The sequence below is a fragment of the Colletotrichum orchidophilum genome, assembly GCF_001831195.1.
Source record: "Colletotrichum orchidophilum strain IMI 309357 chromosome Unknown Scaffold_49.1, whole genome shotgun sequence".
NCBI classification, from domain to species: Eukaryota; Fungi; Ascomycota; class Sordariomycetes; order Glomerellales; family Glomerellaceae; genus Colletotrichum; species Colletotrichum orchidophilum.
The window spans coordinates 239,325-263,473 of NW_019173005.1; the positions used below are offsets into that span (position 1 = coordinate 239,325).

Genomic DNA, 24,149 nt, shown 5'->3' on the forward strand with positions numbered 1-24,149 from the left:
GAGGCAACCCATCACAACACTGAACAAAATGTAGATTCATGCGACTTGCTCATAATTAGGTATCGGTACTTTGGATTCCCGTCTCCCCTCAACGCCCAATTCATGCCAAATGTGTCCAGCAGCAAACAAAAATTCTCGGTATCGTGTCACTTCTATTTTCTCTCCCAACTCTTTTCCTTGTCGTTTGATTCCCAAGGAGTCTCCTCTCTTAGACTTTGGCCCACAGTGACAGCACGCCCTTGGCGTACTCGACAATCTCGTCACCGCCGAGCTTGCTGTCGCCGTAGACGCGGTCGACAAAGGTGATGGGCACCTCGGCGACAGAGCAACCCATGGCCTTAGCGCGGACCATCATCTCCATCTGGAACGTGTACCCCTTACTCTCGGTGCTCGAGATGACCCTGTCGAGGACGCTCTTCTTGTAGAGGCGGAAGCTGCCGGTCAAATCACTAACGCCGGGGCGCAGGACGGTGTCGGCGAAGAGGTTGGCGCCGCGGGAGACGAACTTGCGCTTGAGGTCCCAGCCGTAGACGCCGCCGTTGCCGGCGTAGCGGGTACCCGTGACGATGTCGTAGTTGCCCTCCTTTTGGCGGGCGATCATCTGGGGGATGAATTTGGGGTGGTGGGAGAAGTCGGCGTCCATGATGATGACAAAGTTGCCCGTGACGAACTGCAGGCCGTGGACGTAGGCGGTGCCGAGACCCAGCTTGCCAGTGCGGGTTTTGAGGACGACGTGCGGGGCGTAGGCCTTAACGAGCTGGTTGGCGACATCTTGGGTGCCGTCGGGGGAGCCGTCGTCGACGATGATGAGTTGCCAGTCGAGCTTGCTGTAGAAAGGTTGGGCATCGTCAGTAGATATACGTTGACAGGCAGCGAGGTATGGAGAGAGGGGAAAGGCAAATGAGGCCAGGAGGGAGAGAGCGTCCTTACTGCTCGGTGAAGGTGCGGTTCAGCAACCAGGTGACAATGGGCAGGTTGCGACGCTCATTGTAGGTCGGCAGGATGACCGAGTACTTGTTAGCTGTCATTATTACGGTCGGAATAAAGTCTTTGAATCAAAGAGTTGGAGGTTGAAGAGAAGAGGTACGAAAGGTCGAATCTGGCTTGGCGGAAAGGAGCGTGGTGAAGTTGGCTGCGCGTTGGGGTGAAGCATTTCGGCGATGCTGTCTGTCCTTTGGCGGTGGAATGCCATTCGGCACCTTGAGCGGTTGATGACTAAGCTCTGCCCTGCCCCTGAATTCTACCTTACCTTAGGGGGGGAACACAGGGCGGGACACTGGAGCACCAGACATGACGACCACCACAGGGTTGGGTTAAGTCCCTGAATGGACGACACATGCGACAATAAGTTCATCGTCATCTTTCCGATGAGCTTCAAGCGGGTATTTGGCGGTGTTACGACGACAACATATTGAAAAAAATAAAGTAAACCAATTAATTTCTATGTAGTTTTGCTTTGTAGCTAAGCCTGTGACAGCTTGGTACCTTACACACTACCCAGCATCCTGCCTGAGCTTCTTGCCTGAATTGGACTAATTTCTCAAGTTTCTGCTCCAAAGAGCCAATGGGCAAAGTAAGATGCATAGAATACAGTCAGCCACTCGCATACAAAAGCTTGTGAGAGTAGAGGGGCCACAACAAAGACATTATTTCCGGTAAGGTAACTGAAGAGCGGTCGAACCTTGCGATGATGATGAGGAACATTTCGACTCATTTCAAAAGCTATCATGTCACTAAAGCAGCCACTATTCGAGTCGATGCATCTAGATTCTGGACATCGTACTGAGGTTTTTCGAGCAAGATTTAGGATGTATCAAACTGTCGTATCAATCAATAGCAAAAACCATGAACGCAAATGGCCATGTACGAAATTTCTTCAGTATCAACGGGACAAACGCCAGTGAAGCCTCGGTCAACGCATCCATATCCAGTCAGTCCTGCTGCACCTCTCCTGGGCTTTCCGGGGTAGATCACGGATGGCGTGCAGATTGTCCAGAAAGCTCAGACGTGGTTCTTCCATGCTTGGTGAGCGTTGATTGGCTGACGTAATATCGGTTGGCTGAGGGTGGAGACAGTGGCCCTGCTCTCGAGGCCAGCCATTCGTCCTTCCCCGCATCCGCCCTGCTGCACCACCGCGACGCTGCAGTTGTGCCCTGTCAAGCGTCTTCCGCCAGCCAGGAATCGATCGCATCGGGGAGTGAGTGAGTTTCTTCGGAGGTACAGTGCCTACCAAGTGTGAATACACGGCCCAAGGGACGTGACTGACAATCTTCCAGTCTCGGCGTTACAAGACGTTGAGACGGACCTGCAACTCCGTGTTATTGACGCCAAAGAGCTCTGTGCCTCCGTCACACATGGACTTGTTCTCTCACACTCGAGGAAACATTTATCAGATGTCATTGAACGGTATCAAAGGTGGCAGAGGGGAAAACCTTTGGCGTGCGCTCGTTCTCGTGTTGCTCTCCACGGCGTCTGCTCGCCTCAGCAGACAGGATCCGGAATTCGGGAGAGGAGGGCTCAGGATGCCCAGCTTGCCAGCTCTAGCTGGTGACTAGGCCGCATTCGGATTGGCCGGATCTTAACCGGGGCTTAGCTCGGAAGCTCTGCAACATCCCAAGATCGCCAGTCGCCAGGTTTGGCCATCGGCGACCGTGGAGCTCGCAGTCACGTCAGATTGACATGACGGTCCAAGGTTCCTCTCCACCCAGTTTGCCGCGAGGGGAACCTTGCTCCTCTTGGCCATCTCCTTACGTATGTAGTACAAGCTCGCAGCTTCACTTTTGTCGCTCGAGGTCCGCTCCCTGCTATCCAAAGGTAGCTAAGGGTCAGCACGGCGGCAGAGCGGCCACCATCCAGCGGACCAGCGCACACACACCCTCATAGCACGGAGCTGTGAGGCAATGGGCAATGGCGTGTTCTGAGCCCGCCTTTTTCGCTGCTGATTCGTCCCAGGGAACCAGGAGCGGTCTCCCCCAATCCCATGTTTCTGTGCGAAGACTTGCTGTGTGGCTGCAGCATGGCCCAGCCGGTGAGGAGCTCCCGAGTCCCATGCTCCGACACCAACCTCACCTCTTCTTCCCTCTCCCTTCGTCCTCTGTCCTACAACAACTTCACCCTCTTCACTCCAGCTTCTCATCGCCAATCGGCACCACCACAGCCAATTCCATCATCTGTTACCATCGCCAACTCTCGAATTCGGCCATTGAGCCCATTTCCCACACCCGATTGCGACATCTCTAATCGCGCACTGTGCGCCCACCAGACACCTGTTACGTCATCGCAATGGATCCCAATCCCGTTCCTGGAGCTGTTCCAACTGCGGCTGGCATCGACAAAGGTGAGTGCAAGGTGTCAAGAAGCCCCCATGGCTGTCGCATCAACTTCGTACGGCGGCGCTGATGTTGCGTCTTGTGCTGGCCCAACATCTCCCGCTGTACCGGCGCATCATATTCCTATAGCCATGCCACACACTATGCTCGGACCCTCTTGCGCTAACCTTCTTTCCCTTTTACAGTCCCCGAGACTGTCGCAACCACCAACAGCGCGGATGACAAGTCCACAGGACTTGTAGCTCCGGAGACGAAGCCCGTCGAAAACAAGAAAGACGAGGCCGCACCCGTGCCAGAGACATCAACTGCTACGGCTGCCGAGCCCGCGAAGTCGGCGGAGCCTCCTGCGCTTGCCCCGCCGGCCGACGTGCCGGTCGATGCGCCAGCCGTACCAGCTGCACCCGAAGCTACCACCGATGCGCCAAAGCCGGCCTCCGTCGAGGAAGTCCCCGACAAGGACGGCCCAGTTGCGACGGCAGGGACTAAGGAGTCCAAGGCCATCCGCGCTGGAAAGCCTGCTGAGCAGCCGGCCGCAAGCTCCGCACTTGCCGCCGAGCCCGTCAAGGAATCCGTCGAGGAGCCTATTGCGCAAGAGCCAGTCAAGGCGTCCGCCGCCGAAGAGGATATGATCAAGGAGCCTATCACTGAGAAGCCTGAAGGCGTCAATGGCGCCGCGACCAAGGATGTTGAAATGACAGGCGCTCTCAATGACGCCGAGCCCACCGGCGCTGGGGAGCGCGAGGCCGCGCCGCAGGCCATCCCGCCAGAGGCCAAGACGGGCAACAAGCGCAAGGCGGATGAACTCGCCGAGACCAATGGTACCAACGGAACAAATGGTGCCAATGGCGTTGAGGCCGCCCTCGAGGAAAAGCCCGTGGAGAAGAAGGTCAAGAGGGGACCTGGCCGACCTCCTTCAAACGGCGCTCTAAAGCAAGCCAAGGAGAGTCCCAAGAAGGAAAAGGAATCTTTTGGTCACAAGGTCGCCAGTAAGGTCAAAAAGGTTCTGCACTCGCCGGGTCGGACTGAGCGCAAGACTCGCTCTCAAGGCCCCGTCTAAGACGACTCCGCTATGAGTCCGAGGTAACCCTATGGGGCCTCAGCTTTTCTTGGACGTCAGAGTACCACGGACTGACTACTCAAATTACAACAATGACCATGACGGTCGAGGCCTGGATTCGGACCAGCCAGGCGGGCGTCTGTCTTTCACCCCACGGATTTATGATGGGTAGGCAAAAAGGAGGCGCGGGATTTGATTTTTTTTTTTTTTGCTGCTCAGGTTGGCTTCAAATCGGCATTGGGAGATGGGAATCTAGGAAACTGTACATACTAGGACGTTTGCGCATGCAGCTTGCCAGTGGCGTCATGGCCATTCTGATGCAATGTCCAGCAGAGAGACAGATCGAGATGCGACTCGACTTGGAAACACGGAAGGTCGAGGATTGTGAAGCAGCCGTCGCGTTTACCAAGTTTCCAACCGTAGATTCCAATGGTCTTGCTCCAACGATGATGTCTTTATCTTTCACTTGTGCTGATCCCTGCGCCTTGACTTTCAATCTCGCAATCAAGGTAATGACGGAGTTCGATGTATCATAGCGTGAATCGGATCATTGACCAAGGTAGGATGATGGTCTACAACATCAAGCATGCAAGAAAAGCATGTGCATGTCGATCGATTGCATCCTATGCCGTTCTCCAACAGCTTTGCAAGGTACAAGAGGAACCCTGGTAGGATCGGATCGTCTTTGACTAAGGTAAGCAAGCATTGGGGCAGAGGGAAATGACGTCTAGAGCGGGAGGGGAGGGCTCCGGTTTCCTCGGTCCAGACCATGACAGAATCAATGGGGGTCCCTACGGGACTGCGTCACCGAGGGCCAAGGGTTTGTCGATCTATTCATTGTAGACCACGCAATGGGGGTGGACGTGGAAGAGAGGGCGAGCACATGCGTCTCTTTGTAGGCATTCTGTAACATTCTATCCGCGTCTTCAGCCCTTTCAGGATTCAGGAACGGGGGCAGGGCTGGAATGGACATGTTTTAGAGAGAGCTTTCGGGAGGTGTTGCTTGGCATGTGTCTTTGGGGCGCGAGACAGAGACACGGCTGCAGACGCGCGTGTGACGGCAACGTCTTTTTTTGGGGAGGGAGTACTCCATAACATAACGTCTATCAGATCCCATAGGGTTTCCAAAGGGAGGAATCAATGTGAGGATCCGAGGAATGTGGTTTACCGAAAACCAAGCGTTGGTTGTGTTTATTTTACGTGTTCCAGATGGGGAAAGTAAGTAAACAAGGAGCATTGACGCTAGGCGGTTTCGAGGAAATAGCTGGATCGTGGGTCGTGGGTCGTGGCGTTGCGTTGGCTGTGCGTGAGGCGGACGGTAGGGAATCGTCTTTCGGCGAGGATCACGGTCGCTCAACATGTTCAAAGTTCAAACGGCGTGGCGGCGGCGGCGGCAGTGTGGTGGGAGGCACAGTCATAGCCTGTGACGTAGGGGGAATGTACGCAAAACGGGGCCGGTTGTCTTTGTGTAGTATGCACGCTCTTCCGTTTTCATGGATTTACGGATACTTTGGCTAGCTTCCCTGGCTTCCTTGCGATGTTCTGGAAAGCGGCGGGACTCGGGAAGGGGGGAGGGGAGAAGCTGGAGGCTGGAGCATCGCTGGTCTTGGCGATGGGGGCAGGGGGGCAACGGACGGTACTCTTTTTCCTCTTTGCCTCACTTCCACTTTATCGATTAGAGCAACCAGATGTAATGGCGAGCAGGAAGCAAATTCAGGAACAGGCCTATGGGTAAGGTGGTGGTTTTGAAAGGCGTGTGGCTGGGCTCGACGGTGCTGAACCAACATGGAAGAGAATAAGGAATGCTTATTTCCCATGTCATGCATCATCCCGCGAGGAGCAGGGTGGCAGAGCAGCATGTACAAATGCTCCGACGGAGGGAGGAAGGGAATTTTTTTTGCTATTTAGGAATTTATTCACAATGCGTGTCCTTGATAATGACCAGCGATCCCTCATGAAAATCTCATTCTCTAGCATTGAGTTTGCCCCGTCCCTGTCCCGCGGGCTTGTTGGTTGAACTTGAATCCTCGCCATGATTGACTTGGAGTACGGTATGTACAAAGAGGAACATCAAGTAGTATTTTTTCATAAGAATCCCCAACTTCGGTATCCGTTTCTTCTCTCCACAAATGACCCCCCCAAACTTCCCGAGGCCCCCAAAAGGACTTCCCCTCAGTGCACAGCCCTGCCGACGAGTTGCTGCTGGGGCGATGCCTGTCATGTGAACACCCCTTACTGCGTCAAGGCCATTGTAAAGGTTGGAAAGGACTTCCGTTTCGGCATTGAGTTGAGTCGTGCGGGGACGCTGATGTTCCCCTTTTTTCCACTCAACATGACACGGGGCGCAAGGTGTCCGCTTGACTGTCGCGAGATAGAGAAGAGGGCTCCCAAAGTTTCGACCTGGAGAGGTTGAGAGAGGGAAAAAAGCATGAGTTTCAGAAACGGAGCAGGAGAAAACATAAAGGGCTGGTCAACGTCTAGGGAACCTTTTCGGGTTGGTAGTGACTGCGGCATCAAACATTTCCAATGTGGAATGATGGCATTTGTCGCCTCTAGCGCGGATCCAGGAGTGGTTGCTCCATAGCTTGGACGCACACGCGAGCAGAGACCCTTTTCTCACAAGCCTAATTTTATTGTCAGGACTCTCAGTAAAGGGCTCGCTGGGTGGAGGGATTGGTCTGGGATTTCTTCCAGGTGCAGAATTCAATCTGTTCAAACATTTCGGCCGTGTAAAGTACGCCGACGGGAAAAAGACTACCTCATCGGCTGGATGAGCGGCGTCCCAAATAGCATAACCTGAAATGGTCTGAAAGAACTTTCGGATGGGCCTCGTATTCATCGACCACCATATCCAATCCCTTACCAAAGCAGGAGAGTCGAGAGAGTCTAGCATTCCTTGGATCGTCTGCCACTGCCAGGGAAAAAAAAAGAAGGGCGTATGATATGGGTGAGTGGGTAAAGGGTGGGTCGGCCCAGACCAATTGTCAAAAATAGCCACAGCCACAGCGAGCGGCGGCCTTGCCGAGGCGCGCTGGAAAAAGCGTTCCCGCGCTTCTTGGGGGTGTCCATGCTCTTGTGGCCAAGCGGCGGCACGGCACCTTGCGGTTGGTGTCCCAAGCTCTGGCCAAAGAAAGAGAATTTGGGATGGCAGTTTGGGTTTCCTGCCCAATGAGGTCGTCTGATGCATGGTGTCCTTTGTGGTTCCATCCACGAGAATGAGGCACGTACCGAGACTGGAGGCTTGCCAAGAAAGGTACCTTACCTTACCTACCTTAGGTAAGGTATCTGTAGGTAGGTACACTTTGCAACTGCGCGTTGCATGTTCCTGCAGATACCAACATTGAGAGACTTGCATTCGACATGGAGAGTCACCATCTAGTAGGTCTTATTCTAGCTGACACGAGGTAAAGCAGACTTAGCTAATAACTCCTTAAATCGCATCCAACATGAGGTGAGCAGACAGGAAACAAAGGCCACAATGAGAAAAGGAAGAGTGAACCTGAGGTAATGACATGAGCAGCAGGTACAGAAAAGATACGTACCTCGTCACTCAACCTGGTGATGGTGGGTCGGATGAAGTGGATCCAACCTCGAGACCCCATTAGCGCAAGAATTGCAGGGACCTGAGGCGAGCCAATCCCCTCGGCCGGGTTTCTTACGTATGCATTTTTTGTGTTTTTTTGTTCTGTTTTTTTCTTCCGCAGCTAAATGGCTTTTTGGTTGCCAACCGAGAGCTCCTCCAGCGATGGACCCGGATATCGGCGCACCCACTGACTGGGATGTTCCAGGAGTGACATACGCAATCCTCTAGGCTCAACAAGCTTCCTCTGCAGTGGTCGTCCCTTCTCCTTCACGCTTCTCCACCTTTTCCCTCTTTCGTCCCATCCGTTTCCTACTGCGTCCTGTCTCTTAAGCATCCGTCCGTGTCGTGCCGTAACCTAAACTTCGTCCTACACACTCACTTGAAGGCCGACTTCCCCTCGCTTTTTCCAACTCTCCCCTCCCCCAATCCCGCGATCCCGCCGACCATCTGCCAATCGTTCTCTTTCTCGTCCCCCTCCCCTCGCACGCTTCTGCGACGGTCGCGGCTCCACTAATTTCCCCAATCGAAACCTCGCTCGCGTGGTGGGAACCAGCTGCTACTTTCGACGGCCCCTTTGACAATCTTCTCTCCCCCGACTCTCGCTGCGGCAACTCGCGTCATTCACCTAATATTCGGCCGCTTTGCTACCTCCCGGTCGGTCTTTGTGCGTCAGGTAGCATTACACGAAGAGCAAACCGAAACTTCTGCTTTGCGACGAGAAGGACTACGACAGTTCCCGTTGGACGAGCTCTGTATCACGGCCCTTAATCGATATCCCCCAAACGACTAGCCGATCGAGCTTCCTCCTCAACCACCGTTTTTCGAAGACCTGGTGCAAAGATAACATCATCAACGACGTCTCTCGCTGCCCTGTTACTCGCCGAACTTTTCTTGAGACGCGACTCTCCCCCTCTCGCCCCAAGGGGCCTCAGACGCCAAGATGAGCAACGACGCCGGGAAAGAGCTGTTGGACCTGCTGAAGAACCCCTTTAGTTCTCAGGTACGCGAGAACCATCCTTGTTTAGCCATTGACAACTCGCGCTGATGACTGACTGCCATATAGCTTGCCAAGAACTCAGTCTGGGCTGCTCTGGGCACCTCACTCGGTGTCACTCTCGGTATTGCCGTCACCTTCTCATTTCTTCGACCGTACAACCAGTCCGTCTATGCGCCCAAGCTTAAGCATGCCGACGAGAAACATGCTCCGCCGCCCATCGGTAAGAAAATCTGGTCCTGGATCCCGCCGCTATGGAACACGACCGAGGATGAGCTGGTCCACCATGTCGGCTTGGATGCCACTGTCTTCCTCCGCTTCGTCCGCATGTGTCTCTACATATTCGCAACCATTTCTGTTTTCGGTCTTGGAATCCTGATCCCTACCTACCTGAGCACTGCAGAGAGCAGTTCGACCAAGGATAGGTCCTGGATCGATCTGATCACTCCCATTGCAGTCTGGGGCGATGCGTACTGGGCACAGGTCGCAGTAGCGTACATCATCACTTTTACCGTTATGGGCTTTCTGTGGTGGAACTATCGCAAGATATTGCGGCTTCGACGCAAGTATTTCGCGAGCGAAGAATACCAGAACAGTTTGCATGCCCGGACCCTCATGGTAAGCTATATTTCGAATGACGTATCTCTCGGGCCCAAGCTGACCCCAGCAGTTGTACGATATTCCCAAAGCCAAATGCTCTGACGAGGGCATTGCAACAATCATCGACGAAGTCGTGCCGGCCTCATCTTTCTCCCGCACCGCCATCGCCCGCAACGTCAGAGAACTTCCCAAGCTGATTGAGCAACATGACCATACCGTTCGCAAGTTGGAAGAAGTACTGGCAAAGTACATGAAGAAGCCCGACCGGCTTCCGGCTGCCAGACCGATGTGCAAGCCCTCCAAGAAGGATCCCTCTTTCGCGACGTATCCCAAGGGACAGAAAGTCGACGCCATCGAATACCTAACCCAGCGGATCAAAGAGCTCGAAATCGAAATCAAAGAGGTCCGCTTGAGTGTTGACAAGCGGAGCACCATGCCTTATGGTTTCGCCAGTTACGCAGACATTTCCGAGGCGCACAACATCGCATATGCCAGCCGCAAAAAACACCCGCACGGCGCAAGTATTTCCATGGCCCCGCGTCCAAACGATATCCTTTGGGACAACCTGGTATTGACCCCTTCGGTGCGCCGGTGGAAACGTATTGTGAACAACCTCTGGATCGCGGTGCTTACCATTGTCTGGATCGCCCCGAACGCTATGATTGCCATCTTCCTCATCGATCTGAACAACCTCGGCAAGGTCTGGCCGGCCTTCCAGACGGAACTGCTGACCAATCCCGAATGGTGGAGTATTGTCCAGGGTATTGCATCTCCTGGTCTGATGTCACTGGTATATCTCGTCTTGCCCATGATCTTCCGTCGACTCTCGATGAAAGCTGGAGATCGGACCAAGACGGGTCGCGAGAGGCACGTCCTGGCCAAGTTGTACGCCTTCTTCGTTTTCAACAACCTGATCGTTTTCTCGCTCTTCAGTACCATCTGGTCATTGGTGTCGGCAGTTGTGAGCGAAACCAGCGAAAAGAGTGTCGACGCCTGGCAGGCCATCATCGACCAGAACCTTGCAACCACCATATTCACGGCGCTTTGCTCAGTCAGTCCCTTCTGGGTCACTTGGCTACTTCAGCGTAACCTCGGTGCCGCTATCGATCTCGCCCAGCTTTGGAAACTCATCTACAGCTTCTTTGTGCGAAAGTTCTCGAGTCCGACGCCCAGAGAGCTCATTGAGCTTACGGCACCTCCGACCTTTGAATATGCCTCTTATTACAACTACTTCCTCTATTACGCGACCGTTGCTCTGGGTTTCTCTGGAATTCAGCCGTTGGTTCTTCCTGCTGCCGCGTTGTACTATGGAATCGATTACTGGCTCAAGAAGTACCTGCTGCTCTACATCTTCGTCACCAAGACCGAGTCCGGAGGCATGTTCTGGCGCGTCCTGTTCAACCGCATGCTGTTCGCCGTTTTCTTGTCAAACTGCGTTTTCTTCCTCAGCTCATGGGCTCGAGCCGACTGGGCCTACCACAGCCAGGCCTTTGCCATCATTCCGCTGCCCATTCTGTTGATCATTTTCAAGATCGTCTGCTCCCGACTGTATGACGACAAGATCCACTACCTCTCGACCACTAACGTCGCCAAGCACCCCGAGGCCGGAGTCATGAAAGAAACTCGCCTCCGCAGCGAGCGCTTGGCATCGCGTTTCGGCCATCCAGCCTTGTACAAGCCTCTCATCACGCCGATGGTACACCAGAAGGCCCAGCCTTACTTGCATGTTGTGTACAAAGGTCGCCTCTCGGATGGAAGAGATGTTAACACCGGCGATATGATGAGCGTTTCTGGCTACTCAGATGTGTACGCGTTGGATCCCATGAAGTCTGGCAAGCCCGGCAAGTCAGCGGGTATCCCCGGCTTTGAGTTCGTTTCCGAGTCGAACCTGGATTTCGAATTCTACAAGAATAGGGCGGAGTTCGCAGAGGAGCATGGCCAGGGTGACATCTTTGGACGGGACCCCGACATCATGCGCCCTGGCACACCTGGATCGATGTCTGACTTTGGCTCTCGTCCTGGAACGCCCACGGGTGCCCCTTTACAGGGTGGCATGACCGGTCAGCGCCGCGATGTTTCCGGTCAGTCTGGATTCTCGGCTTCTAGGCCTACTCCGCCTTCCGGGTACATGTCACCGACTGGAAGCGGCCGCCAGTCCCCTACCATGGGACCGCCGCAAGCTGGCTTCGCTCAACAATCGACCATGGGCGAACGGTCCCGCAGCCCCCTGTACACCATCAACAGCAACGGGAGCGATACGGCGCTCGTGAGAAATGCCGCAGGTATGCCAATGAGCGCACATACGGCCGGCGGACCGACTATTGGCGCGCTAGGCGGCGGACCGAGGGGGTATAGTGGACTCCCTCAGGCCGATGCCGAGACGTCCGATCTAGACCCGACTCAATATGACTACTTCCGTGGATCAGCAAGGCGGCGCCAAAACGACCAATGGTAGTCAGATGAGAGAAAGGGTATGTCACGTCATGATGGGTTTCATTTTCTTTCTGTGTTGTGAGCGATGGTAGAGCGAAGGGTTGCCTCGCGGTCCGGGATCTGGTCTCCATGTGATGGCATTGCATTGGCGTTGATTTAAGAGAGAGGAAGAATACTCGAAGTCCGAGAAGCGACTTCCACATGGGTGGAGAGCGGGTTATGGGCAAAAGGGTCATCTCGACCGACCCTCTTTACTGTTTTTTCCCTTCTTCATCAAAATGGTAATGATCAAAGAGACGAGACATAGACTGAAGATTGCATGGGAATAACCTTGTGGTACTCCCTTGAGAAATGTCCCTGGCGCGATGCCGGCGGGAACAGATTATAGATTTAATGAGTAACCCTTCCGCATTGTATGAACATAATTACTCGCTTTCCGTGACGTTGACTTGATCACCGCCACTGATTTATATCGTTCTCATGTTACCTATCGCCTTTGCTGGAATTCCGAATGCGTCTCTTGTTATCATACCAGGTTTATTACTGACCTTATCCACAGATTATCACTTCATTCTCGTTGGGCCTTGTTTGCCACTTTGTCTGTGAGGAGCGGGTCCTCTGGAGACCGTCGTTTAGCTGAGGTGTATGATTTTCAATTCGCTGGCGCCTGGTCAGAAATCTCTCTTTCCAGGTGGACCATTTTCTACCTTCTGCAAGCGGTGTGTTTTCACGTTCAGAACGGAAATGTAGGAAGTGTAGCTTAAACCTTGATCAAGGCCGTATTTCCAGGAGAAGGTTCTCATAGTCGGTGGGTACTTCGTCCTGATTGTACAGGATGGTATCAGACGCGAAGCTTTGCCCTCAGCTGTGAAGCGACGACAAGGTCCTATCCCTCCTATCACGGGTTGGAGATGTATTTGAAGAGCCATCTCATCTGCTGGCGTCGGGCTAACACTGCATGCATCCAATTTTGTTTTTCCCATTACTATTATCATGTATAAGAATATTGTACATTCATGCCCCTCGTCTATCAGAAAAATAAGCAGACGGACCACCCTCCCCCCCTTTTTCATTAACCAGTGCCAAACACACCAATTTCCCTTATAAAGTTTCGCCCGCAGCAAGCTTTTGAGTCCACAGCTCGAGATCAGCAGCCAGCGCCTCTACAAGCTTTGTCTCGATGATTGACTCGTTCCACGTGAGCGTGACCGTGGTTTCTCCGCCGGCGACGCCGGCAGCGTTGACGCAAACCGGCGGGGCGATGGTCCCGGCCGACTGGGAGAAGACGGCGCGGGTCAACTTCCAACCCTCACCCTCGCCCTCGCCGTTGATGGCGCCCAGATTGCTGACCTCCCAGCTGTTCCCCCGCGCACTGCCGTCCTTCTTCTTGAAAAAGTCGTGGAAATCGCCAACATACCTTAGCATGGCGGTGATGTCGTCGTGAGGCAGCGTCGCTAGCCTCGTCTTGAGGTCGCTCTTGACGGAGCCGGCAACGTTCCAGATTGCGCGCTCCAGAGTGTCCCCAGAGGACTCGCGGAGTAACGTGGTGCGTTCCTTGGAGATTGGGTGGTTTGTAGATGTGACGAGAACTGACATTTGGTTGTCAATGTCGGCATTGGCGTCTTTGACGAAGCGTCGCATGCTTATGGCGGAGGATGGCTCAAAGGCCGGCGCGGCGGAGGCCGGGAGATGGCGGGCGAGGGAGGCTGCGACGAGGGCGTGGAGGAGCGGTGTGAGGGTGAGGCCTTGGGCGCGGGATGCTGCTAGCAAGCCGGCCACGGTGGAGGCCGGCAGCCTCACGATGCGGACGTTGGTGTGGAATGGCGTGGAAAAGTCTGCGTCTTGACCTGTCCATGGGGTCACGTCGGGTTTCGACTTCAGCCATGAAGGGCCGAAGGCACCCCATAGTTCCCATAGGAAGTACGACCAGCTGATGCGCCCGTTGACGAGCTGTTCCTGTGATAGGGGTAATGCGGGCGGCTTCGGGAGGTCAAGACTATCATTTTGAAGACCTTGGACAACGACTGGGTTACTCAAGGCCTGGAGTAGCCGCTTGTGAAAGATGGACCCGCTGGTACCGTCACTGATTGCATGATGAAAGAAGTAGACGACCTCGATCTCCGAGACACCATCCTCGTCTCTCTGAATTGGAATGATGGCCACCTTCCAAGGCGGACGCCGCTCGAGGTCCGGCCAGAGCTGGTCGTGCTGGTAGGACAGGTGCCTGCAGAGGGCTGCATCCGATGCGCCTGCGCCGTCGCCGGGGTGGGACGGACCGAACCACTGAATATGGTTTGACAAGTTGATTTGTGGAACACGCACAAACGAGGTAGTTTGTTTATCTTCATCGGCGATGCCGACCCGCATGAACGGTTGCTCTGCCGCGACCTGCGCGATGGCGCCTCGAAGCGTTGTCTTGACTTCTTCGAGGCTGGCCCCGGGTGGGACTGCGTAGCGGCCGGCGACAGCAACGCACCGGTACAGGCCGAGCGAGTGCCGGGCTGTTGAGTACTTTTCCCTTGTGATATGTCAGCGGGACGCCAAGTAGCGATGTAGGGACGTATCGTACAAGTTGCCGCATGGGCGTACCACGTCTGCTTTGGGACTCATGCCTTGCTGCTATGCTGAACCTTATGTATTATCGGTACAGATAGTGTTTCTGATCGCTGATGAATTGTGAGAGCTGCGCTCGGAACAGCTGGAGCCTGGAGATGATGCACGGGGATTGGAGTTCCTCCGCTTCGTTGCGTCGAGCTCCTGGTCCCTGCAGGTGTTCCTGAGCGCCAGGGATATCCATCCAGAAGAGGCATAGCTCCCCGAGTCACCGATGATTGACTGGGCCATTGCGCAGGGAATCTCCGCTTAGGATATGAGCGTTGAATGAGGTGTGGAGGCCTATTGAACTCGGGACCAAGTAGACAGCAAGGTATGTCGAAAATGGTGACGGATATGAATCAAAATCACCCGTTTCTCGGGGATGAAGAACCTGTATCAAAGAAACGTGGTTCAACGTCTTTGGGCGCCGCTGGAGGCGCACCGTTATTTGATCGGCCACCAGGGTCCAGACCGGCGCGCCGTCTTGGAGCTTGGACCATTTAGGCCGGCAGCTCCCGATTAGTCATTTCCTATCTGTTCTTCCGCTCCGAGATTAGGAGGGGCAGTATGGGGTGTTTAACCAAATGGGAAAGAGCACCAGGGGTACCCCGGTCAATTTCCCTGGGAAGACGCGGTTCACCACTTGCTCGTTCTCCGACCCAAAATATTGTCTTCCCCTTTGCGCGACGAACTTTCCCCTGACGACAATGCGAATAAAGACGCCTAGGTTGACCGTCTCGGCCTCATAGCTTGTTCGAGAGCGTGTCGCAATTTCAATCGTACCTCACACTGTTATGACGCGACCAGTCGCCAAATCGCATCGCCAAAAAATGCAGCTGCGCGCAGCTTGACCCCATCAATCACCATTATTTACGAACGTGGCCACAACCCCAGCTCGCCAATGGAATACAATCGATCGCCTTCCTTCGGCCTCGGGGCGCGAGCGAACCGTCGCGCTTCTACCCAATTGACTATCGACGAGGAGGGCCGTAAACCACTATTCTCCAAACCATCCAGAGAGAGCCTCGAGCCCCAGAATCCCGCCTATGCGGCAGCGGGAAGCAACAGATTTGGGTACTCGCCAACGAATGCCCACACCAGTACGAACGGCCGACCGCCCTCTCGCGCTGCCATTCCTCGACCTTCAAGCTCCCTTTCGCAGACACCGTCACTCAACTCCAATCACTCTGTCGAGATCGTATCTCCCGGCTCTCGCATTCCTCGGCCCAAGTCCACGATTGGTATTTTCGCCAAAGGCTCCGGAGTATCTGTCGCCGAGGCTTGGAAATTGGCAGAAGAGAACCGAGTACAAACTCTGGAAAAAGCGCGTCGAGCCTCTCCGGCAGCCATCGACGCATCGCCAAGCCCTGCACCACGCCCTTACGCAAATCGGCAGGTTTCCGAAGAGTTGAAACCACGACGATCACTAGGCAAAGATGCGGTCGACTACAGCCGGCCCAGGCCCCTGTCAAGGATGTCAAGCGAATCGTTGCGCGACGGCTATGTTGGACGATACAGCGGCAGCCCAGGCTCGAACAGTCTTTCCAGCTCTGGAAGCTTCGATCGTCGACTGAGTCAATATGAGCGCGAGATGGCAGAATCGCCGAGCGCGTCTCGTGACCAGGATCATTTCTTTGTTAAGACCAAGGTAGGACCAAAGATCGCCGAGACAGGCCACACCCTGGCGAGGAGAACAAGCAACAGCAGTCTCAACGGGTATCAGAGTGTGAACCGGCGAGCAAGCAACAGCAGCTTGAATGGAGGCCCGGGCTTGGGTAGGAGAACAAGCTACGGCAGTTTGAGTGCTAGCCCGCGCCCCGGGGCTTTCGCCAAGAGCCATGTTCCCGAAGGGCATATCAAGGAGCTCTTGGAGCAGGATGAGAAGGGTATCAAGCGATCCGCCAGGCCAAAGCCAGAGCAAGATATTGCAGCCGACATACCATTGCCCTCTGTCGAGGCCACTGGTCTACCGCAGGAGCCCACTCCGCCAACGTCTCGCCCGGCTTCTGCGAATCCGGAATTCCGATCTCCAGACAAGAGCTACGCGTGGCAGCTAGACGCGGACTTCACGGCGGGAGACTTGCAAATTTCTGACAGCCCACGGATAAGAACCGGTGGCACTGGCTTCAGCGAAGTCTCTGATCGACGATCCTCCTACGGCAGCGCTTACGCTGAAGATCAGGTCCCGGGATTGAATGGAAATCTCAGGCGGGAGTCATCACTAGGACCATCTCCCAGGGCTGGGCGCTCTAACACTAGGATCGACGAGATTCGCCAGCGGGAAGAAAAGGCCAAGGAAGAGCTTGCAGAGTCGCGAAAGACCCAGTCAAGAGCTAGGAACAACAAAAGGCTGGAGGAGATCCGCGAGAGAGAGGCCGAGGCAGAAGAGCAGCTGGCCAAGGAGCCGAGGTCGCAACCGCGCTCATACTACCTCACCCCCGATGATCTACCAGTGCGAGAGGAAGTCGATGCACAAGCCCAGTCGAAGAACACGAAACTCGACGAAATACGAGCACGAGAAGCCGAGTCATTGTCTAAAAAGGCCGTGGCTTCTAGCCGATTGGAGGAGATCCGGGAACAGAACTCAATGTCGAGGTCCATGTCACCAGAGGCTCGGCGCAGCAGTGACTATGCCCGAGAGTCGACGCCTATCCGAGAAGCAAGTGGAGAGTCCGGTTGGCCTACGGAGGATGGCGAGCATATCGCTAATACACCTATCACAATCTATCGCAACTCGCCGGTGCGCGAGCGAAAGAAGTCGCTGTCTCAGTCGCCAGTGAGCCGAAACGAGCGGACCAGTCCCAAGCCTGCGAGGCAACAGGCTACACACGCGCGAACTGATTCTAGGGATTTGTTGCAGAGGCTCGCTAGAGCTGCGAGTAGCAGCCCTGCTCCCGAGACCCATGTCCGACCCGCAGCTACAGATGAGCAGAGGAAGTCTAGCAAAGAAGACCTTGAGAAGGAGAAACTCGAGAAGGAGAGACTCGAGAAGGACAGGCTGGAAAAGGAGAGATTCGAGAAGGACAGGCTTGAGAAAGAGAGACTCGAGAAAGAGAGGCTCGAGAAAGAGAGGCTCGAGAATGAGAGACTCGAGAAGGAGAAGATCGAGAAAGAAAAGCTCGAGAAAGAGAAGCTCGAGAGGGAAACAACTGCAGAACCTACGCAGAGGACAGAAACTCAACGGCGGAAGAGTGAGCCCAGGCGGCCTGCCCCCGAATTGGAACCCAAGGCTAGCCCACCGCGACGGAACCGAAGAGAAACCATCAAAGTATCCGAGCCAGCTTCTACTGAGACGAAAGGGACAGATGGCTCTAAGTCCAGTTCTCCGGATGAGCCGGCAGAGAGGCCAAGGTCGCGCGTGGAATTTGCTGGAAGGCGCCGGGAACGTCGTCAAAGATCAAGCGAATCTGTCAAGGACAGTCGTAAGAGCTTGGCCTTGTCGGATGGTGATCCTACCGACCGCATCGAACAAGAAAGGAATCTCTTCGCGCCTACGGACACCCAGTCCGAGCGTGGATCTGTCAGAGCACCATCAGCGGAGCCTTTCACCGAGGATGAGGATAAGGACCTTCTCGCAGGCGAAACTCCCCGACCGATCAAGGTTGATCCGCTATCTCTACCTACACCTAGGGTCACAGGTGCCTACGTCGAGACGCCTGCAACACTCAAGGTTGAACGAATTGAGGAAAATATTCTGCCGCCCTTGACCAGGCCTGACCCGTCGTCAAACACGACTTTCGGTAGACCGCCCAGCAGAAGAGGATCGCGGCCGTCATCAAGGGCGGGCACATTTTTCAAAGCTAGTGAATCAGGTTCTGAAACGAGCGACCAGTACGGTCAAGGGAAGGAGACAACAGGAACAACTACAAACTCCAACTTGCGACGCCGCAACAGATCGACTTCCAGGCCGCGTAGACCTTTGACCAACTCGGTAAAACCCCCGACGGTTAAGGATGATCTTTTGGAACTTCAACGCATTCATCAGATTGAAGACTCCACTTTGGACGATTTCGAGGAACTGTTCAACATGCAGAAGCTTCAGAACGCCCCTTCCTCGGAAATAGAGTCGATGCTTGATGATATCGCGGTTAAAAAAGAGGAAGTCGCAGCCAAGCCGAACATCACCAAAACTCAACGGGACCACGAGCTAGAGCAATATGACAGGATGAGCAAGACACTGAAAGACGGGCTTTTCAACATTCGTACCGCCAAGCAGGGCATCGAACGCTTGGAGGGGCAAGTCTCGCACGCCGAGGGCAAACATGACAATGTCGCTACGCTCCAGAAAGCGTCAGAGAAGCAGCCGCTGGCAAAAAGTTTGCATCACCGCCACAACCCAGATCACGCCCGCGATTGCCCAGATTGCATCCGCCAGACTCCTATCAAGGAAGTGTCGTACCTTCACCTTCCTGTGCCGAGCCTGTATCGTCGCAATCCTTTCCGCCTTACGTTCCTCGGGCTGGTCCTCCTCGTCGTTTCACTCTGGTATGCTGCCGAGTCTGCCATGTGTGTGGTTTACTGTCGGCCAACTACATGCTCTTCGACGCCTTGCGTCTGGTCGCCGACGGACCCGACTTGGGGTTTTGCTATCCCAGTGAAGCTCGACGAGTGGGCCACAAATGGCTGGGGCCGCCAGGTGGCTAATCAATACTCCGAGGATGCGTCAGATCTGTGGGCGGATGCGTTAGATTTTGTCACTGGGACCGATATCACGACTGTTGACATCAACACCCTCGACTTCTACGACAAGCGACAGCATCGCCGCCGTCTCCGCAAGAAGGGACTTGCGAAGCGGCCCCTCGAGTCACCTAGTGACAAGGCCAAATGGGACACATGGCACGCCACGCGAGTGGCCAGCGAGAGGGCCCAGGATGCGAGGGAGATGGGCTATGACATTGGTGACGCGGATGAGAGTATTGGAGACGATGAAGTGTTGTGAGGAGGCAATTCTTCCCGGTCATTGTACATTACTAGTCTCACATGCCCCGTTGGCTTCCGGATGGCAGCGCGCTGGGTAGCACGCTGGATAAAGCACTATGGAGCATAGAACTCCTTTGGTAATTCAATATTGCGAGTCACTGTGATATCCCGCAGACGTTGATGTGTGATTAGGCTTGCGGGGATGGACCTACAGTGTAAAGGTGGCTTATTGCAACTTCAATACTATCAAGTATCATCCGTACAACCTACACTTATTTTCCAAATCTCGATACGGACGCAGCTAGTATTAGCCCGCTCGTTAAGACCTACTTGGTCAAGAGATCATGGTTCGGCTTCGACATCGACGACAATCTCCACGAATTCCGCCGCGCCTCCTCGGCCGCGACGGGCAAGACCCTCAAAGCCATCTCCCAACGACACGAGGGTACGCTGGCGGTGCCTGCTTTGGAAGAGGCATACGGCCACGTCCTCCGGGACAAGACCGCGGCCGCTTTCTCCGGCGGCAAGACGTCGTTTGATCACTGACGGGAGAGGACGGTGCGAAATCTGGGTATTGCTCCATATATCAATGTTCTTGCCACGACGAATCTCTTTGGCGTTGCAAAGACGGAGGGACTGTTCCCCAAGGTGTTGGGGCATTTCGGTATTTCGGCGGAGAATATGGTTCATGCTGGGGATTGTGAGGTGCGGGATATGAACCCCGCCTTGGCTGAGGGGATCTCGAGCGTTCCACTTGACGGGACGGCGTAGACGTCATAGGAGGGCGAGCCATTGAAGGCACATGGAAGTTCTTTCTCTCTCTCCTTGAACTTGGAATAACCTTGAATCATTTCAATCATCAGTTGCCTCGGGGAAACTCATTCCACATAGTTTTTGCATCAAGATCTATGGTACGTTTACATTACAACGCACTTCAAAGCCATCGCCAAGTTGGCAAAACTCAGATATGAATGAGTACGGTAACGAGTCGAAGATGTAATCAGATTAGACTGTCGAGTTCGTTGTGGAACATTTGACTTAATGAACAAAACATGCCACCTTAGGTGAATGAGCTCTCAACTTTCCGGTAGCAAATCGCCTAGCTCAAACACATGTCAAAAAGGTGTTTAAGGAAGCATCACGGCGCGTCCTTCGCATTCGACGTCATGAGTAAGCGCTACTCAATCGCAAAGATCGTCAACGAACCAACCCCAGATCTTCGCCCTCGCTTGGACACGATGGCTGTAAGTTTGCAGAACCAGCACTGCTACGCCGTACGGCCTAGCGAGACTGGAGTTGGGGGCCGCCAAGTCGATGCTAGGCAGCCGTTCACAGAATGAGCCCATCTCAAAATGCGCGCGAGAGATCTCATTCATCTTCACCGTGGCATTAATCTCTTGAGTGACTGACGTTTTTTAAATCATCTTCATGCGAGCCTTTCTGTAAGGAGAACACGATAACTTGGGGGAAGCAACTTCCTCGTTCCACCTTGCGACGTGCAAAGATACGATACCAACCAACAGAGATTAGCTCATCGGTTCTAGTCTCATCAACAACAAACGACTCCCAGGCTCTATAGTAAACGCCGTCCACGATGTCCAACTCAACATGCCTCGACCTGACCAGCCTTCCAGAGCTGTCCAACATCCCGATCCCACAAAACATTACATTCGTCGCGATGCCCGGTCGTATTAAGAGAGATTGATCAATCTTTACTCACGTGTACTCTACATCCAAATTCTTACTTCATGTGAAATGATCCTCAAGCTGAGTGCGAGCGTTGTCAACTCAAGAACAAAACGTGAATTTTGTAGAGGCTATTGGCAGACAAGGTTTCCACTGCTTGGATTCACCTTCGCCGCTCGGCCACCGTGTTACAAATCATGGCTGGGATAATGGATTCTTTCCACGGCGACCACGGCGACCACGGCAGTTCGAAGTAATCACCTTCAAAGAACATGGCTCGCTGTGGGTGTACAAGAGAGTCTGATATCGAAGCCAGGAAGATGCTGATTACCAAGGTGGCTGCAACCCCTCATCCAACCGACTTACACCGCGATGCGCCAGCTTACAAATCGACCATCACATCATCAGTCGCACACACCTCAACTGCATAACACCACTTTACTATAAACCCGCGGTCTTGACCATCTTACCATCCAAGTCGATTAGTCCTCATCGATAATAGCAAGCCAGCATCAAACAAGTATCACAATGGCACCCATCCGAGTTGGCATAATCGGCCTGTCCTCCACCGCGGCAACGGCCTGGGCCGCGAGAGCCCACCTCCCATACCTCCTATCCCCGCGCGGCCGCTCCAAATACACAATCACGGCGCTCTGTAACTCGAGCGTCGAGGCTGCGCAGCGCGCCGTGAAGGAGTACAACCTCCCCGCAGAGACGAAAACGTACGGCAACCCCGCCGACCTGGCCGCGGACCCGGACGTGGACCTCGTCGTCGTCTCGACCCGCGTCGACCAGCACTACGACACGGCCCTCGCCAGCGTGAAAGCTGGGAAGAGCGTCTTTGTCGAGTGGCCGCTCGCACAGAACGTGAAGCGCGCGGGCGAGCTGGCCGCTGCCGCTAAGGCGAGCGGGTCGAAGACGTTGGTTGGGGTCCAGGGGAGATTCGCGCCGTCGGTGCTCAAGGTGAAGGAGATTCTGAAGACGGGGCGGATCGGAAAGGTGTTGAGTAGTGAGGTTAGGGCGGCGGGTGGTTCGTTGGACCGGACTCATCTCCCGACTGGGTTGAAGTACTTCGCCAACCTTGAAGTTGGAGGCAACATCATTACCATCGGCTTCGGCCATTGTGAGTTTTCGACCATAAAGCCCCGCTTTCTCTTATGAAAGCACAGGAAAAAACCATGGCTAAACATAGACTTCAGTGTTTGACCAGGTACAACACGTCCTCGGCGAGGCAACAATCCAACACGCCCACACCCAGATCCAACGACCGGCCGTCAAAATCCGCGACCCATCAACTCAGCAAGTCGTCGAGACTGTGACGAGCAACGTGCCAGACCTCCTCGTAGCGACGGCAACACTGCCCACCTCGGGCCTCGTCGCCGCCCAAGGAGCGACGCTCCTCGCCCGGTTCCGGCGCGGCCAGCCTTTCCACGGCGAGCCGCAGCTGTCTTGGACCATCAACGGCGAAAAGGGCGAGGTCCGCCTCACGTCGCAGAACAGCGTGGCGCTTCAGGCCTTTGCAGACGTTGACTGGGTCAAGATCGAGGTTCATGACTTTGAGAGCGACGAGGTGGAGACTGTGCCGTGGGCGTGGGAGGAAGGGTGGCAGGCCGAGTTGCCTGTGCCGGCGAGGTGTATTGGAGGGGCTTATGAGGCTTTTGCTGAGGGTGAGGGGACCGCGGTCCCTACTTTTGAGGATGCTTTGAGGAGGCATGAGCAGATTGATGGTTTCCTCTACAAGTCGGCTTGAGTGAGTTACATGGTCATATAGCTTGGTGTAGAGTGTCTTTCACTGGGCAGTGACTCGAGTGAGGCGCAAATTTGAATAGCATGAGGAATATGATGAACGGTTTATCAATGCGGGCATCATCTCATACTATGAAAGCAACCGTTTGCATCATCTTTTGTGTAAAATAACTCACTTCAGGCTTTGACGTTGAGGCTCAAGTTCGGTTGAGTCATCCGGCGGCTGCATTAAAACGCAGCTACCTAGGCAGACAGCTCGCCAGAGACCGCCTTCCCTCAATGCCAGACTACACATAAAAACCATGCCAACCAACCATTCACTGCCAAGGAATACTCAAGATTCCAACACCTCATTTGGAAGCCACAATTCAGAAACATCATGGACACAACACCAATCTACTTTTGGCGTGAAACCGGCCCAGAAGGCTACCTCTCCCAATGGTGGACCTCCAACCCCTTCACCCAATCTCATTCTTCATCCTCATCCTCATCCTCGCCCTCATCTCCATCCCCCTCACCAACCATCACCTTCAAAACCGCAGAACACTACATGATGCACGCCAAAGCCCTTCTCTTCTCCGACACCGACGTCGCCCTCTCCGTCCTCAAGGCCGACCATCCCCGTAAAGTCAAGGCCCTCGGCCGCAAAGTCAGGGGTTTCGACGAGCGTGCGTGGAACGAGAACAGGGAGCGCATCGTCCGCGAGGGGAACCTGCTCAAGTTCCGCTGCGCACCGGAGCTGAGACGGCGTTTGCTGGCTACGGGGGAGAGGGAGCTGGTGGAGGCGAGCCCGATGGATCGGATCTGGGGGATTGGGTTCGCTCCTGATAAGGCGCCCTGGTCGGATCGGCGTCGGTGGGGGTTGAATCTGTTGGGTAAGGTTCTGATGGAGGTGCGGACGGTGTTGAGGGAAGAGGAAGACAAGGAGGCGGAGGATGGTAGGAAGAAGGAAGATGCCAAGGCGAAAAGGAGGCGGGGTCAAGAGAAGAACGAAGAGGGCCACGACAGGGACGAAGGGACTGTGAAGAAGTCGAAGCGGGTAGAGGGAGACGACAATTCGGCGGAACGGTAATGGGGTGAGGACATTTGAGTTCTCGTGGTATTACATCGCGAGTATGGGTAATCGCCTCTTCTACATGAAAGACATTTTGTTCTTCTACACGTACACATACAGCCTTCAAGAGCGGTGTTGGTTTGTCTTTCCAT

At 54.5% G+C, this 24,149-nt stretch overlaps 7 protein-coding genes across 7 annotated transcripts; 5 read left to right on the forward strand and 2 right to left on the reverse strand.

Annotated features, from left to right (window-relative positions):
* Positions 1 to 208: 208 nt before the first annotated feature.
* On the reverse strand, positions 209 to 1,028 carry CORC01_06552 (dolichol-phosphate mannosyltransferase; the record flags this gene model as incomplete). Its single annotated transcript, XM_022618192.1, has 2 exons — positions 209 to 827; positions 931 to 1,028. The coding sequence occupies 2 exons, from the start codon at positions 1,026 to 1,028 to the stop codon at positions 209 to 211; spliced, it is 717 nt and encodes a 238-aa protein (XP_022475334.1).
* A 2,254-nt stretch (positions 1,029 to 3,282) lies between these two features.
* On the forward strand, positions 3,283 to 4,386 carry CORC01_06553 (uncharacterized protein; the record flags this gene model as incomplete). Its single annotated transcript, XM_022618193.1, has 2 exons — positions 3,283 to 3,337; positions 3,515 to 4,386. 2 exons carry the CDS (start codon positions 3,283 to 3,285, stop codon positions 4,384 to 4,386), a joined length of 927 nt encoding a protein of 308 aa, XP_022475335.1.
* Positions 4,387 to 8,909: 4,523 nt separating this feature from the next.
* On the forward strand, positions 8,910 to 12,018 carry CORC01_06554 (uncharacterized protein; the record flags this gene model as incomplete). The annotated part of the gene is made up of 3 exons (XM_022618194.1): positions 8,910 to 8,969; positions 9,033 to 9,581; positions 9,634 to 12,018. 3 exons carry the CDS (start codon positions 8,910 to 8,912, stop codon positions 12,016 to 12,018), a joined length of 2,994 nt encoding a protein of 997 aa, XP_022475336.1.
* Positions 12,019 to 13,097: 1,079 nt separating this feature from the next.
* CORC01_06555 (uncharacterized protein) lies at positions 13,098 to 14,606 on the reverse strand (the record flags this gene model as incomplete). The annotated part of the gene is made up of 2 exons (XM_022618195.1): positions 13,098 to 14,514; positions 14,566 to 14,606. 2 exons carry the CDS (start codon positions 14,604 to 14,606, stop codon positions 13,098 to 13,100), a joined length of 1,458 nt encoding a protein of 485 aa, XP_022475337.1.
* An 886-nt stretch (positions 14,607 to 15,492) lies between these two features.
* Positions 15,493 to 20,057, forward strand: CORC01_06556 (uncharacterized protein; the record flags this gene model as incomplete). Its single annotated transcript, XM_022618196.1, has 2 exons — positions 15,493 to 19,526; positions 19,823 to 20,057. 2 exons carry the CDS (start codon positions 15,493 to 15,495, stop codon positions 20,055 to 20,057), a joined length of 4,269 nt encoding a protein of 1,422 aa, XP_022475338.1.
* A 1,668-nt stretch (positions 20,058 to 21,725) lies between these two features.
* Positions 21,726 to 22,947, forward strand: CORC01_06557 (oxidoreductase family protein; the record flags this gene model as incomplete). The annotated part of the gene is made up of 2 exons (XM_022618197.1): positions 21,726 to 22,320; positions 22,397 to 22,947. The coding sequence occupies 2 exons, from the start codon at positions 21,726 to 21,728 to the stop codon at positions 22,945 to 22,947; spliced, it is 1,146 nt and encodes a 381-aa protein (XP_022475339.1).
* Positions 22,948 to 23,322: 375 nt separating this feature from the next.
* On the forward strand, positions 23,323 to 24,015 carry CORC01_06558 (uncharacterized protein; the record flags this gene model as incomplete). Its single annotated transcript, XM_022618198.1, has 1 exon — positions 23,323 to 24,015. The coding sequence occupies one exon, from the start codon at positions 23,323 to 23,325 to the stop codon at positions 24,013 to 24,015; it is 693 nt and encodes a 230-aa protein (XP_022475340.1).
* Between the last annotated feature and the right edge of the window lie 134 nt (positions 24,016 to 24,149).